This window comes from Convolutriloba macropyga, chromosome 9, assembly GCF_964194025.1.
Source record: "Convolutriloba macropyga chromosome 9, txConMacr16.3, whole genome shotgun sequence".
NCBI classification, from domain to species: Eukaryota; Metazoa; Xenacoelomorpha; order Acoela; family Convolutidae; genus Convolutriloba; species Convolutriloba macropyga.
This window is the reverse complement of record NC_134476.1, coordinates 26,191,738-26,207,157: the sequence shown is the minus strand read 5'-3', so window position 1 is coordinate 26,207,157 and position 15,420 is coordinate 26,191,738. Positions and strand designations below refer to the sequence as shown.

Below are 15,420 nucleotides of genomic sequence, written 5' to 3'. Positions count from 1 at the left end.
ACAAGCACCCAAATACAAACTACAAGCATCCAAATTCAAACTACAAGCATCCAAATGCAAATTACAAGCATCCAATTGCAATTTACAAGCATCCAAATGCAAACTACAAGCATCCAAATGCAAATTACAAGCATCCAATTGCAAATTACAAGCATCCAAATGCAAACTACAAGCACCCAAATGCAAATTACAAGCATCCAATTGCAAATTACAAGCATCCAAATGCAAACTACAAGCATCCAAATGCAAATTACAAGCATCCAAATGCAAATTACAAGCATCCAATTGCAAATTACAAGCATCCAAATGCAATTTAAAAGCATCCAATTGCAAATTACAAGCATCCAAATGCAAATTACAAGCATCCAATGCAAATTACAAGCATCCAATTGCAAATTACAAGCATCCAAATGCAAACTACAAGCATCCAAATGCAAACTACAAGCATCCAAATTCAAACTACAAGCATCCAAATGCAAAACAAGCATCCAAATGCAAACTACAAGCATCCAAATACAAACTACAAGCATCCAAATGCAAACTACAAGCATCCAAATGCAAATTACAAGCATCCAATTGCAAATTAAAAGCATCCAAATGCAAACTACAAGCATCCAAATGCCAATTACAAGCATCCAATTGCAAAATACAAGCATCCAAATGCAAACTACAAGCATCCAAATGCAAATTACAAGCATTCAATTGCAAATTACAAGCATCCAAATGCAAACTACAAGCATCCAAATGCAAATTACAAGCATCCAATTGCAAATTACAAGCATCCAAATGCAAATTACAAGCATCCAAATCCAAATTACAAGCATCCATTTGCAAATTACAAGCATCCAAATGCAAACTACAAGCATCCAAATGCAAATTACAAGCATCCAATTGCAAATTACAAGCATCCAAATGCAAATTACAAGCATCCAAATGCAAATTACAAGCATCCAAATGCAAACAACAAGCATCCAAATGCAAATTACAAGCATCCAAATGCAAATTACAAGCATCCAATTGCAAATTACAAGCATCCAAATGCAAATTACAAGCATCCAAATGCAAATTACAAGCATCCAATTGCAAATTACAAGCATCCAAATGCAAACTACAAGCATCCAAATGCAAACTACAAGCATCCAAATTCAAACTACAAGCATCCAAATGCAAAACAAGCATCCAAATGCAAACTACAAGCATCCAAATACAAACTACAAGCATCCAAATGCAAACTACAAGCATCCAAATGCAAATTACAAGCATCCATTTGCAAAATAAAAGCATCCAAATGCAAACTACAAGCATCCAAATGCCAATTACAAGCATCCAATTGCAAAATACAAGCATCCAAATGCAAACTTCAAGCATCCAAATGCAAATTACAAGCATCCAATTGCAAATTACAAGCTTCCAAATGCAAACTACAAGCATCCAAATGCAAATTACAAGCATCCAATTGCAAATTACAAGCATCCAAATGCAAATTACAAGCATCCAAATGCAAATTACAAGCATCCAAATGCAAACTACAAGCATTCAAATGCAAATTACAAGCATCCAATTGCAAAATACAAGCATCCAAATGCAAACAACAAGCGTCCAAATGCAAATTACAAGCATCCAAATGCAAACTACAAGCATCCAAATGCAAACTAAAAGCATCCAAATGCAAAATACAAGCATCCAAATGCAAACTACAAGCATCCAAATACAAACTACAAGCATCCAAATGCAAACTACAAGCATCCAAATGCAAAATACAAGCATCCAAATGCAAATTACATGAATCCAATTGCAAATTACAAGCATCCAAATGCAAAATACAGCATCCAAATGCAAACTATAAGCATCCAAATACAAACTACAAGGATCCAAATGCAAACTACAAGCATCCAAATGCAAATTACAAGCATCCAATTGCAAATTACAAGCATCCAAATGCAAACTACAAGCATACAAATGCAAATTACAAGCATCCAATTGCAAATTGCAAGCATCCAAATGCAAACTACAAGCATCCAAACGCAAATTACAAGCATCCAATTGCAAATTACAAGCTTCCAAATGCAAACTACAAGCATCCAAATGCAAATTACAAGCATCCAAATGCAAACTACAAGCATCCAAATACAAACTACAAGCATCCAATTGCAAATTACAAGCATCCAAATGCAAATTACAAGCATCCAAATGCAAATTACAAGCATCCAAATGCAAATTACAAGCATCCAAATGCAAACTACAAGCATCCAAATGCAAATCACAAGCATCCAATTGCAAATTACAGGCATCCAAATGCAAACTACAAGCATCCAAATGCAAATTACAAGCATCCAAATGCAAACTACAAGCATCCAAATGACAACTACAAGCATCCAAATGCAAATTACATGCATCCAATTGCAAATTACAAGCATCCAAATGCAAACTACAAGCATCCAAATGCAAACTACAAGCATCCAAATGCAAACTACAAGCATCCAAATGCAAATTACATGCATCCAATTGCAAATTACAAGCATCCAAATGCAAATTACAAGCATCCAAGTGCAAACTACAAGCATCCAAATACAAACTACAAGCATCCAAATGCAAACTACAAGCATCCAAATGCAAACTACGAGGACTCAAATGCAAACTACAAGCATCCAAATGCAAATTACAAGCATCCAATTGCAAATTACAAGCATCCAAACGCAAACTACAAGCATCCAAATGCAAATTACAAGCATCCAATTGCAAATTACAAGCATCCAAATGCAAACTACAAGCATCCAAATGCAAATTACAAGCATCCAATTGCAAATTACAAGCTTCCAAATGCAAACTACAAGCACCCAAATGCAAATTACAAGCATCCAAATGCAAGCTACAAGAATCCAATTGCAAATTACAAGCATCCAAATGCAAAGTACAGCATCCAAATGCAAACTATAAGCATCCAAATACAAACTACAAGCATCCAAATGCAAACTACAAGCATCCAAATGCAAACTACAAGGATCCAAATGCAAACTACAAGCATCCAAATGCAAATTACAAGCATCCAATTGCAAATTACAAGCATCCAAATGCAAACTACAAGCATACAAATGCAAATTAAAAGCATCCAATTGCAAATTGCAAGCATCCAAATGCAAACTACAAGCATCCAAACGCAAATTACAAGCATCCAATTGCAAATTACAAGCTTCCAAATGCAAACTACAAGCATCCAAATGCAAATTACAAGCATCCAAATGCAAACTACAAGCATCCAAATACAAACTACAAGCATCCAATTGCAAATTACAAGCATCCAAATGCAAATTACCAGCATCCAAATGCAAATTACAAGCATCCAAATGCAAATTACAAGCATCCAAATGCAAACTACAAGCATCCAAATGCAAATCACAAGCATCCAATTGCAAATTACAGGCATCCAAATGCAAACTACAAGCATCCAAATGCAAATTACAAGCATCCAAATGCAAACTACAAGCATCCAAATGACAACTACAAGCATCCAAATGCAAATTACATGCATCCAATTGCAAATTACAAGCATCCAAATGCAAACTACAAGCATCCAAATGCAAACTACAAGCATCCAAATGCAAACTACAAGCATCCAAATGCAAATTACATGCATCCAATTGCAAATTACAAGCATCCAAATGCAAATTACAAGCATCCAAGTGCAAACTACAAGCATCCAAATACAAACTACAAGCATCCAAATGCAAACTACAAGCATCCAAATGCAAACTACGAGGACTCAAATGCAAACTACAAGCATCCAAATGCAAATTACAAGCATCCAATTGCAAATTACAAGCATCCAAACGCAAACTACAAGCATCCAAATGCAAATTACAAGCATCCAATTGCAAATTACAAGCATCCAAATGCAAACTACAAGCATCCAAATGCAAATTACAAGCATCCAATTGCAAATTACAAGCTTCCAAATGCAAACTACAAGCACCCAAATGCAAATTACAAGCATCCAAATGCAAGCTACAAGAATCCAAATACAAACTACAAGCATCCAATTGCAAATTACAAACATCCAAATGCAAATTACAAGCATCCAATTGCAAATTACAAGCATCCAAATGCAAATTACAAGCATCCAAATGCAAACTACAAGCATCCAAATGCAAATTAGAAGCATCCAATTGCAAATTACAAGCATCCAGATGCAAACTACAAGCATCCAAATGCAAATTACAAGCATCGAAATGCAAACTACATGCATCCAAATGACAACTACAAGCATCCAAATGCAAATTACAAGCATCCAAATGCAAACTACAAGCATCCAAATACAAACTACAAGCATTCAAATGCAAATTACAAGCATCCAAAGGCAAACTACAGGCAACCAAATACAAATTACAAGCATCCAATTGCAAATTACAAGCACACAAATGCAAACTACAAGCATCCAAATGCAAATTACAAGCATCCAATTGCAAATTACAAGCATCCAAATGCAAACTACAAGCATCCAAATGCGAATTACAAGCATCCAATTGCAAATTACAAGCATCCAAAGGCAAACTACAAGCAACCAAATACAAATTACAAGCATCCAATTGCAAATTACAAGCACCCAAATGCAAATTACAAGCATCCAATTGCAATTTACAAGCATCCAAATGCAAATTACAAGCATCCAATTGCAAATTACAAGCATCCAAATGCAAATTACAAGCATCCAAATGCAAATTACAAGCATCCAATTGCAAATTACAAGCATCCAAATGCAAACTACAAGCATCCAAATGCAAATTACAAGCATCCAATTGCAAATTTCAAGCATCCAAATGCAAACTACAAGCATCCAAATGCAAATTACAAGCATCGAATTGCAAATTACAAGCATCCAAATGCAAACTACAAGCATCCAAATGCAAACTACAAGCATCCAAATACAAACTACAGGCATCCAAATGCAAACTACAAGCATCAAAATGCAAACTACAAGCATCCAAATGCAAATTACAAGGATCCAAATGCAAACTTCAAGCATCCAAATGCAAACTTCAAGCATCCAAATGCAAATTACAAGCATCCAATTGCAAATTAAAAGCATCCAAATGCAAACACAAGCATCCAAATGCAAACTACAAGCATCCAAATACAAACTACAAGCATTCAAATGCAAACTACAAGCATCCAAATGCAAACTACAAGCATCCAAATACAAACTACAAGCATCCAAATGCAAACTACAAGCATTCACTACAATATCAAAATTGCTCTCCTTCCGCAAATCGGATCATTGACAAAATTTCAACAACACTAAAAAAATTGTGGTCTCATGAGCTTGGACCTTCAACAATAAAGATAAATGCATCGCCAAAGCAGAAATTGTAAAAAATGACAATTTCAAAACAATTTTGCGCGTGCTTTATGCAAGCTTAAAAACGCTACTCAACATTAGTTTTGCTCGCCTGTAAACGCCCGTCTGACAACTCAATCAATCGTGCATTGAAACGGCCAGTCCTGTCTTTGCAGAAGATTAAAACCCTAAAATGTTCTCCAGATACAACAGTTCTGACGACAACATAATTGCGATTATCCTGCAACCTGCATTCAAAATTAATCCTGAAAAAAACTACCCTCAAGATTGACAATTTTTAAGTTAGTCAACTCATCGATTCCGGAAGTGATTGCGTTACCTTTGATCAATCGATAGCATAACAAGTTGCAAATGTCTAGAAAATAGCACGCTTGATTTCATCGCCAAACCATCAAAACAAAGACTTGCCAATGATGTAGTAGAAACCTGTTGAATGTCGCAGAAATTGTCTCTGTTCCAGGTTGTCATGAACCTGTTCACAATCACTGATTGTGCTTCGAGCATAGGCTTGTTTCGAAACATAAATTCACTTGCTCCGCCAAAACACACCTCAAGCATTCCACTACACGCTCCAATACTTCAAATTGACAATGCCAGCAATTGCGTATCTCGTTTTGCAAAATTCATTCCATATAAAGAAACTATACAAGCTAAAATGACAAAATTTTGCGTTCTCAAATTTTTTTATTCAATGCAAAGATTTTACAAGCGTCACAACTCACATTCCACTCTAAAACTAGCTAAATATTTCACAAAAAAAACAATGCACGATGCCGAAATCAACTTAAGAAATCAGGCGTTGTTTAGCCCTCATAATTCACAACAAAACAACACAACCAAACCAATCATCATTGAAAAGTCCGTCAACATTACGATTTAAAAGCTCCAATTGAGTATCTCCACTAGTATCGTCCGATAACATCACGGCCCAGCCTCAACTGCTCTCTATGCTCTCATTCTACATGGTAGAAAAGATATTGTTCAAAAAGACACGACTCACTGTCTACCTACCGAACAGCCAAAGAAGTGGAATCAAAAGGGGAACCTGAATGTGTCCTCAGGAACAACAAAAGTTTAGTAGCTCTTGTCTCCCTCTATTTGTCAAGATCTACACCTTTGCTCTGAATGGATGTGAGTGTTCTGTCGAGAAGGTGGCCATACCACAAGGCCTCAAAGCAGACTTTGTAGAGGACCTGCATTCCAGTCAACTCAAAGTTAGCGCATGATCTTCAAGGCCTAGCACTTCTGGTGGCTGCACATGAAGTGCAAATTTGTTGCACATTTGATAGAAGGGAAATCGTGAAACGCGATTTACAAATATACTTTCCAAGCGATTACCATTAACCAATTTCACTTCTAGGAAAAACAGAACATGAAATATACAAGCTATTGATTAATTCTGATGATTGCATTGATCGATTCTTCATATTTAACACTACTGAAATAATCAGAATTGCTATTAAAGACAATGTACTCATTTTTGTATATATATTTAAAACTCCACAGTGTTACGAGCTCAAATCGCGAGCAGGTAGAATCATTCTGTGAAAAGATCAATATTAAAATAAATCAAGCCCAGCTAAAGCTCATCGGGCAATAGTTCTAACAGAGTGACTTATTCAATTTATCAAACAAAGTCTTTCATGTACCGTAAACCAAAAAAGGATAGGAAGTCATTCAATTTAAAGACGCTCAATTCGATAACATTAACTTTTTATATGAAAACAAAAATCAATTAAACTTTCGGCCTTGAAGACGCATTAGCATAGTGTGAGCGTCCCACCGAGAAGAAAGGGTGCTTGTCCATTGTATAGTGAACTTGATTGTGACAACATATTAAAACACTACATAGCTGAGGAAACCTTAACACCCAACGAACATTTCCCTGAAGAACACAATGATTGGCAGAAAAGCCGGCGAAGAAAATTAGAGCTATATATGCCGAGGGGCAGACGATGCCTCTAACCAAGAAAGAGGGCGGGACGACCAAAGATATCGCCTTTTCTCATTCAAAAAAGTGTGCCTCAAGATACCTTTGAAAGAACATGCAGATCAGCTCAAATTGGCCCGCTCACAAAAAGACACACCAAAGGCGGCTCAATAAGAAAGTTGCCGGTACCACACGGGCCTGCCATTGAGATAACGAAGGTACGCATATTCAAATTTCGATAATCGGGGCAATTGGATGGATCTGTCAGAAAATGCAATATGGAAAAATTTGGTAAAAGGCACAAAGAGAAACAGACCTCCAAGAACTAATAAACAGGCGAGGCGAAAAAATGCCCGAAAAACAAACTAGGTCAGACTCAATTTGCAGTTTAAAGAGATCACCCACAAGCGACAGACTACACCAGGGGTGTTGTACACGATTTTATACAATTTCATTTGCCGTGATTCTCCTAGCGCACTTTTTTCATCTATTTGGCTTCGCATCTTCACCTTATTGTCAAGTGCCACAGCTCTCCTGCGTTATAAAATCACTTCCTGTTCAAAAGCACAATTCTGGGTTGCTGTAATTTCAACCTCCTTTTCTTTGTGCTTGTTGTACATCTGATAAATTCTGTTTTAAATGTCGAAGGGCAAAAACCGTGTATGTAAATTTTACGTCTTATATGCCAATCACAACCTGTACTCTATGCACAGTAGTGTACGACAAAGTGAAAAGCACCATTGACATAGTTTTTGTTCAGATGGTAATGAGCAATCAACTCTTGAGCCAACATTGAGACTGCTTGTTCCAGTATACTCTATTGAGCCTACCGATTATTGGAAAACCTTTGAAAGAGCATGCAGATCTGCCCCAAAAAAGATCCACCAAAGGCGGCCCAAAAAGAACGTTGCCGGTACCACAAAGGCCTGTCATTGTGATAATGAAGGCACACACTTTTGAAAATCCGATATCTGGGTCAACTGGACGGAACTGTCACATAACGCAATCGGGAGAAATTTGGGAAAAGGCACAAAAAGAAACAAACCTCCAAGAACTGATAAACAGATCAGGCAAAAATTGCCCAGAAAACAAAAATAGGTCAGAGTCAATTGCGGTGTAAAGAAATTACCTGTATTCGGTAGAAGAATTGCAAAGCGATGCGAGCGACAGACTAAACGAGCGGTGTTCTACACAATTTTGTATAATATCAATTGCCGTGATTCAGCTAGCGTCATTTTTCATCTTTGTTGCTTCGAATGTTCACCTGATTGTCGAGTGGTATAATCACATTCAGCTCACAATTCTAGTTTGCTGTTAATTCAACCTCTTTTTGTTTGTGTTTGGTTTACATCTGATAAGCTCAGTTTTAACCGTGTCTGTTTCGTCGTATATGCCAATCACAATCTGTACACTATGCACACAAGTGAAAAGCATCATTTTGTGTTTTCCGGACATAGATTTTGTTGAGATGGTAATGAGCAATCAATCCTTGAGTCAACATTGAGACTGTATACTGTAGACCAGTATACTCTGCTGAGCCTTCCGAGTATCGAGTCAACTTTTATTGAACCTACTTGTTCCAGTATATCAACCGTTGAACCTCTTTGATCCAGTATACTCAACTATAGAAAAAACGATCGTAAGACTCACCTGAGACAAAATACATGATGACGACGCAAAAGAGATCAAATTGATTGCCATCATAAAAGATGTTCTTTTCTTGAGGGCGGACCAGATTCAACAAATGGCAATTGGAAGTGATGAAAATTTTTATCAAGATTTTTCATCAGTTTGTCAAGAAATTTTCTTGGGATGAGATCTTACCAAGACGTGGCCAATTTAACTCGAAAAATTCGTATTTCAAGTGCTGTGAAAGAATGTTTTGCAAGTGATGTCAGAATAATGATCATGTTATCAAGGAGTAGAGAGTTTCGGTTCACTAGGTTGCTTTTAAACGCGGAAATAACTACTTAATTGTCATTCAGGAATCCCAGAATTCAGTAATCCCAGAATTTAGTGATCCCAATTTTTCCAGATGATACTTCAGGCTAATTTTTGTACATTTGAGGAAAGTTTTGAATTTTTGAGATGACATTGAAAAACTGAAATGGTAATTCTCATTTTTGGATTAAAAAACTCTTTCAAACACTGGAAAAGAAATAAATCAGTCAAATATACAAAATACGCACACAAAAATTAGCAAAAGGAGCTCAATTGGAACAAAATCAAGCATAAAACGACTGCAACAACTCTAACTGGTAAAATGGTTAAAAAACGAGTGCGAAATTGCCCAAAGAATTATGAATTTAATATCATTATTTTTCATTTTTCCGAAACTTTAATAAAACATTGTTTCAAAGTCCAAACACTGTAGAAAAAAAAGAGATCAAGGTAAATACAGATTTGACGCCCTTAAGAATGCTGAGTTAGGGCAAATTCAGCCGGTTTTTTCATTAAGAAAGGTCTATATCGATCATCTAAATCGAACATCTATACAACAGCCATTACTTTCATTAAAAGATAAAAACACAAATTTAAAAATTGCTCAAAAGAACGATCAAGAGGGCTCTAAAAAGAGAAAAACAGCTAAATATTGTTGTAGAATTGATTCTCGATAACTCCTCGAAAAAATTGAAAATCAATAAATCCTGTATGATTTTGCTTTCTGGGAGCTGATGATCAACAAAATGTGCCTAATAAGTTCTATAGGAAATTATATGTTGAGATTATTGTAATTCAATAGAAGCGATCCAGAAACTGTTTGACGTAAAATTGCAAAAATGTTGGGGAAAGGAGATATTGTAAAACCAACCCAGGTCACTATATTCAACTAATCTACTTTAACATCGACAAGCAAAACAATGCCTGAGTTTAATTGATTCTCAATTCCATTTTGTTCTTGATGAGACCTTGCCACATGAATAAATGAGTCTAAGATCTACAAAAAGTGAGCTACAATGACCCATGCAACAAATGCGCATACAAAGAAAACATCGCCTATTTGCTGTGATTATTTAAGTTATCACTTTTGTCACTGTATAACATCTAACTTAACTGACTGAAATGGAAAATAAGGAAACAAATTCACAATTACCAGAATAAACAAGGGAAAAAACCGTAGTGACTGTAGTTCAAAAAAATGCTTTATTTTCGCTTCAGAGGGTCTTAGTGCTAAACGTCACATTTTTGTTAAAGTCGTATCTTTTCTTGTTTTTACAGTGAAATAATGGTCAATTAAAATTTTTGGATCATTGCCAACTGCGACCATCCGGGTTAGTGGATGCATATGCAACCAGCAAATTTTGTGATTGATCTATTTTGTCATATAATGATTGGTCACATAATGGCTGGAACTTCTAACTGAGTTTGGATAATGTACTTCGCACGGGGGGGGGGGGGGTAGCGGAATATAAGCGCGAAATTTTGATACCATAAGACTGCAAGTTTTCTAAAAAAGCTAAACTTGGGATTCAGAAATTTTATGTTGATATTTTGTTAGCTAACGAGAGCCTGGATAAGGCGTTTGCTGAGCCAGCAAAAAACTGGTTGTTGGAGACCAAATTCTGGTTCATTATGTTACGATTACCAATTTTTCTTCAGAATTTGCATACAATTGGTGGAAAAAGATTGAATTTATTCACTGCTGTAGTTGTTCTGACGGCATTATACGAGTTATACAATGTGTTGTATTCGGCAAAATTACAACCTCAATATCAAATCCTCTTCGTTAATCACACAAACGATAATTCCAGTCGCAAAAACTTTGCAACAGTTGCTGAGAGGAACTGCAGTGCGAAAATAAATCTTCCGGTTTTTGACAAACGTCATTCAGAAAAATTGCAAGTGTTCTTTCTAGAAACTTCTGGAAGACCTTATCTAAAGGGAAGACAAGTATGTTCAGTTGAGTCAGCAGCCATCAAGTCAGGTTTGATCTCAAAGGTTATTATGAAAAGCTCGTACTTGGATTTGTCAAAAAGAAAGAGTTTCTGCGATCTTTTCCATAATTACAAAAATGTCCAATTCTACACAATCAATTACGAAGAATTATTCAGGCTAGCAACTGTTTTCACCAAGAAAACATATCAGTTGGAATTTTTTGTAGAATTTTGAACTGCTTATCATTAGGAGTTAAATTATCCTTCAATCGCACTTTTAATTGTTTCCACCTTAACTTATTGTTCCGCCCCACTTAATTGGGGGATGATATATATGTTCAATTGTTTTTGTTCTGTTGAGTCAATTTTGGCCGATCGATGTATTTGACGTAAAAAGACATTAGCATTATCATTATAAAGTCTATTCAGCGCGGAATTGTAGATAGAGAAAATTCAAATTTTGTTTTTCTTGGAGGAGTTACCAAGGTTTAAAGTTTTTGTACATTTGACATTTTACCGTAATGTTGTACATTTTGAGCGTAATTTTTGATCATTTTAAGATAACTTTGCCAAATTATTTTTAAATTAACAACATTTTTTGGTTGTTACCAAGCGTTAATTACCAAGCGACCCAATCTAAAAACTAGACTGTTATTAATTTTCTTTTGGTTATCACAATCGGTAGGTTTTCGAGCACATTTGGAAGTCATCGACTTTTTTGGGAACTTTTTTGTTTTACTGTAATTGCTATAATAGTTTTGTTTGATCAGATAGCATCAACAAAAAAAGACTCATTGACGTTTCTCATGAAAAAGTGAGTTAATCTACAAAAGGTTTTCTTTGAGCAGTTTGGTTTTTATTAAAATGACGTAAGGTTCTCTTAAGTTTCTCAGCGAATTTTTGAGTTCGGCGTGTAACTTTTGTTGCTTTGTGGTGCAATTAGTCAGATTGAAACATGAGAAGACAATTGGGTGTTCAAGAAGCCATCAATTTAACTCTGCAGGGTTGAAACAGTTGAGAGTTCTTGTGATTTTTATGGTAAAACTAAGTGAATCTGGGTTGTGATTTTAGTTTCTTAGGACACTTTATTTTTCTATGCTGTTTTTTTTCAGAGCGGATTTTTGAGTTCAGTTGGTATTTGATTTTAACTGTTCTCAAAGGTTACACCATATTTTTGGCACAGCCCTGGTGATTTGGTGAATTCAATTTATAGCGGATGTTTCTGTCTAAGACTGTTTTTAATTTTTGAAAATTTTGATAGGTTTATAAATGGTGGCATTATTCGTTAGTATTTTTACTTGGCTTTGTGTTTTTCATGAACTGGTTGCTAAGTGCAATAGAAAAACAAGTTCTTGGAGTTTTTAGTTATTGAAATGCTGTATTTGTAACTGATTTTGATTTGCGATTACGTGATTTATCATGAGGTGAGGTTATTTTTAACTTTGATGCAATTAATTTTCAGAAATTTTCAGTTTTGCGAATGGGCTGTTTTTTGTTCCTTAATTGATGTTTTTTCTTGCTATTTGCCGTAAAAATTTAAATTATGCGCTTACATTGTGTGAATTTCGTTAACATAATCAGTTCCTTTAAATAGTTTTAACATCATCACGTTTCGACGAAAAAGAGTTTTCAATTGTCCAGATTTATTTTCAGCTTCTTTATGCCTCTATTTTTGCGTCTTACATGCTACTCGCCATCAAAAGCTGAGTTTTCATTTAACAGCAATAAAATCGAGAATTTTTTTTAAAAATTGGATCTTAATCGGGACATCTGATCGTTTCCTTTTCTAATCTGTCATCTACATCAACTTTACTTACGAATATTGTACCACGAGCTGAGAACTAAAAAAAAACAGATTTCGTTGTTAAATTTTCACACTCTGCCGAATTTGCATTCTTGATATTTGAGTTCAATTTCGTGCAACATTCTGAATGGCTGCTTGTTACTTTTGCTGAATTTTTGATCAATTTATTTTTAAATGTTTTGCAGAGTTAAGTTTTTTTTCGCTCTAGTGACAAAACAAACAGCAAGAAGGGCATAAAGGTTACTGTATTGTTTGAGTGTCCTAATTTGGCAACTTATCCAGTTTTATGTTATAAGGCCTTGAGTTTTTTTTAAAAATTCCTATATATGTAGAGATGCATTGGAACACTTTGAGCTGCCTTTGTCGAGCTGCCTTGTTAATCGAAATAAGCCTACATTTTTCACTTTAAAACTAATTACTGCTATTTATTAAGCAAATTTTTTTTCATTTACAACTGAGGTTACAACATTTGAAGTATAAAATTATCAGTGCAACGGTATATCTCAAAAGATGCAACCCCAAAGAATTTTTCTTTATGGTACATTAACAATTCACAATATCTATTCAAAGGTTGAGTTGCTCATTAATTAAAGAAACTTTAGATTTTTTATAACTAAGAATACTCGATGGTTTTCAAATTCTTGGATTGTTTTGCAGTTAGTTCCTTGCATGTATATAATATTGAAGTTACCTTCTTGTCGCTCTAAACATTTCAATTCAATTTTTGGTTTTGAAGACATGATTAGAGATATAACCGTAAGAGTATTTTTACAGTCTTTGGATTGATCTCTATTTTTTTCTCATTTGAAAACTGCTAAGCCGATATTTGCTGCCGTAATGACTGACAATTGAGAACCAGAACAACCAACAATTTTTAGGCTAGCTAGAATTTTTGACCATTCAATTTTTTCACCTGCTCAGGCCATGCATTGACAGGAAAAGTTGCAACTGATTGCTAAAAACATACAGAACAAAAGCATTCCTTGTCCATATGCAAAACTGGTGTGTTTCAAAGCCGGCTGATTCAATGCCACTACCATTACATGCATAGATGGACACAGAAGATATCCAGTCTCCATCTAAAGCAACTCTGTTCATTTGACTACAAAAGACTGATACTAGTCGCCTCCACCTAAATTGGAGCTAGAGAACGCCTATATAGTCACGCCTATACTAAAGCCTGTAATAACACGCCAAAACATAGTTGCTTTATTTTTGGCCTTGTTTTTTGCTCTTAGGCAGCAAAATTTTATCAACCTCTCCTGACCAGGAAAATATTTAAAGCAGCGAAATAGTTTTGCTCATGTAACTTTTTTAGACATAAAGATTTTAGTACTATCGAGCAGTACGATAGAATTTTTTTCGATATGTATTTTTCTAAGTTTTATAATTTGAAGAACCCCAACAAGTGTGCTCTACCTCTTCTAATCCTTCTCAACGACTTCTTTATCATATGGAAAAATGATCAAATTGCGGTGTTCTTTAACACCAAATTTATATATTTTTTATGATCAGTTCACTGGTATTTTTATTTGCTTGTGTTCAAGGAGAGCTTAAAAAAAGGTTTTCTGTATCTTTGATGTATTATTAATTAATTTCGATGACTGTTTTAAATGAATAGAATTGTTTAAGAAAACAATTGATATAAGAAATGCTGGGCCACAGCCGTTTTCCTCTGTTATTTTTTTTAAAAATGTGTTTGAACATTAACAATAACTAATTTTCAGCTGCCTTCTTAAACGAAATAAGCCTACATTTTTCACTTTAAAACTAATTACTGCTATTTATTAAGCAAATTTTTTTTCATTTACAACTGACGTTGAGGTATAAAATTATCAGTGCAACGGTATATCTCAAAAGATGCAACCCCAAAGAAATTTTCTTTATGGTAAATTAACAATTCACAATATCTATTCAAAGGTTGAGTTGCTCATTAATTAAAGAAACTTTTGATTTTTTCTAACTAAGAATACTCGATGGTTTTCAATTTCTTGGATTGTTTTGCAGTTAGTTCCTTGCATGTATATAATATTGAAGTTACTTTCTTGTCGCTCTAAACATCTCAATTCAATTTTTGGGATTTGAAGACATGATTAGAGATATAACCGTAAGAGTGTTTTTACAGTCTTTGGATTGATCTCTATTCTTTTCTCATTTGAAAACTGCTAAGCCGATATTTGCTGCCGTAATGACTGACAATTGAGAACCAGAACAACCAACAATTTTTAGGCTAGCTAGAGTTTTTGACCATTCAATTTTTTCACCTGCTCAGGCCATGCATTGACAGGAAAAGTTGCAACTGATTGCTAAAAACATACAGAACAAAAGCATTCCTTGTCCATATGCAAAACTGGTGTGTTTCAAAGCCGGCTGATTCAATGCCACTACCATTACATGCATAGATGGACACAGAAGATATCCAGTCTCCATCTAAAGCAACTCTGTTCATTTGACTACA

The 15,420-nt window shown here is 35.1% G+C and overlaps 1 protein-coding gene across 1 annotated transcript in view; it reads left to right on the top strand.

The window, feature by feature from the left end:
• The first annotated feature begins 9,217 nt into the window (after nt 1–9,217).
• Nucleotides 9,218–15,420, top strand: part of LOC142345292 (lactosylceramide 4-alpha-galactosyltransferase-like) — a 48,206-nt gene continuing 42,003 nt past the window's right edge. The window contains exons 1-2 of the mRNA XM_075397280.1: nt 9,218–9,226; nt 10,783–11,335. Of these exons, the coding sequence (XP_075253395.1) occupies nt 10,857–11,335 (479 nt within the window). The 5' untranslated portion in view covers nt 9,218–9,226; nt 10,783–10,856. The remainder of the gene's footprint in view (nt 9,227–10,782; nt 11,336–15,420) is intronic.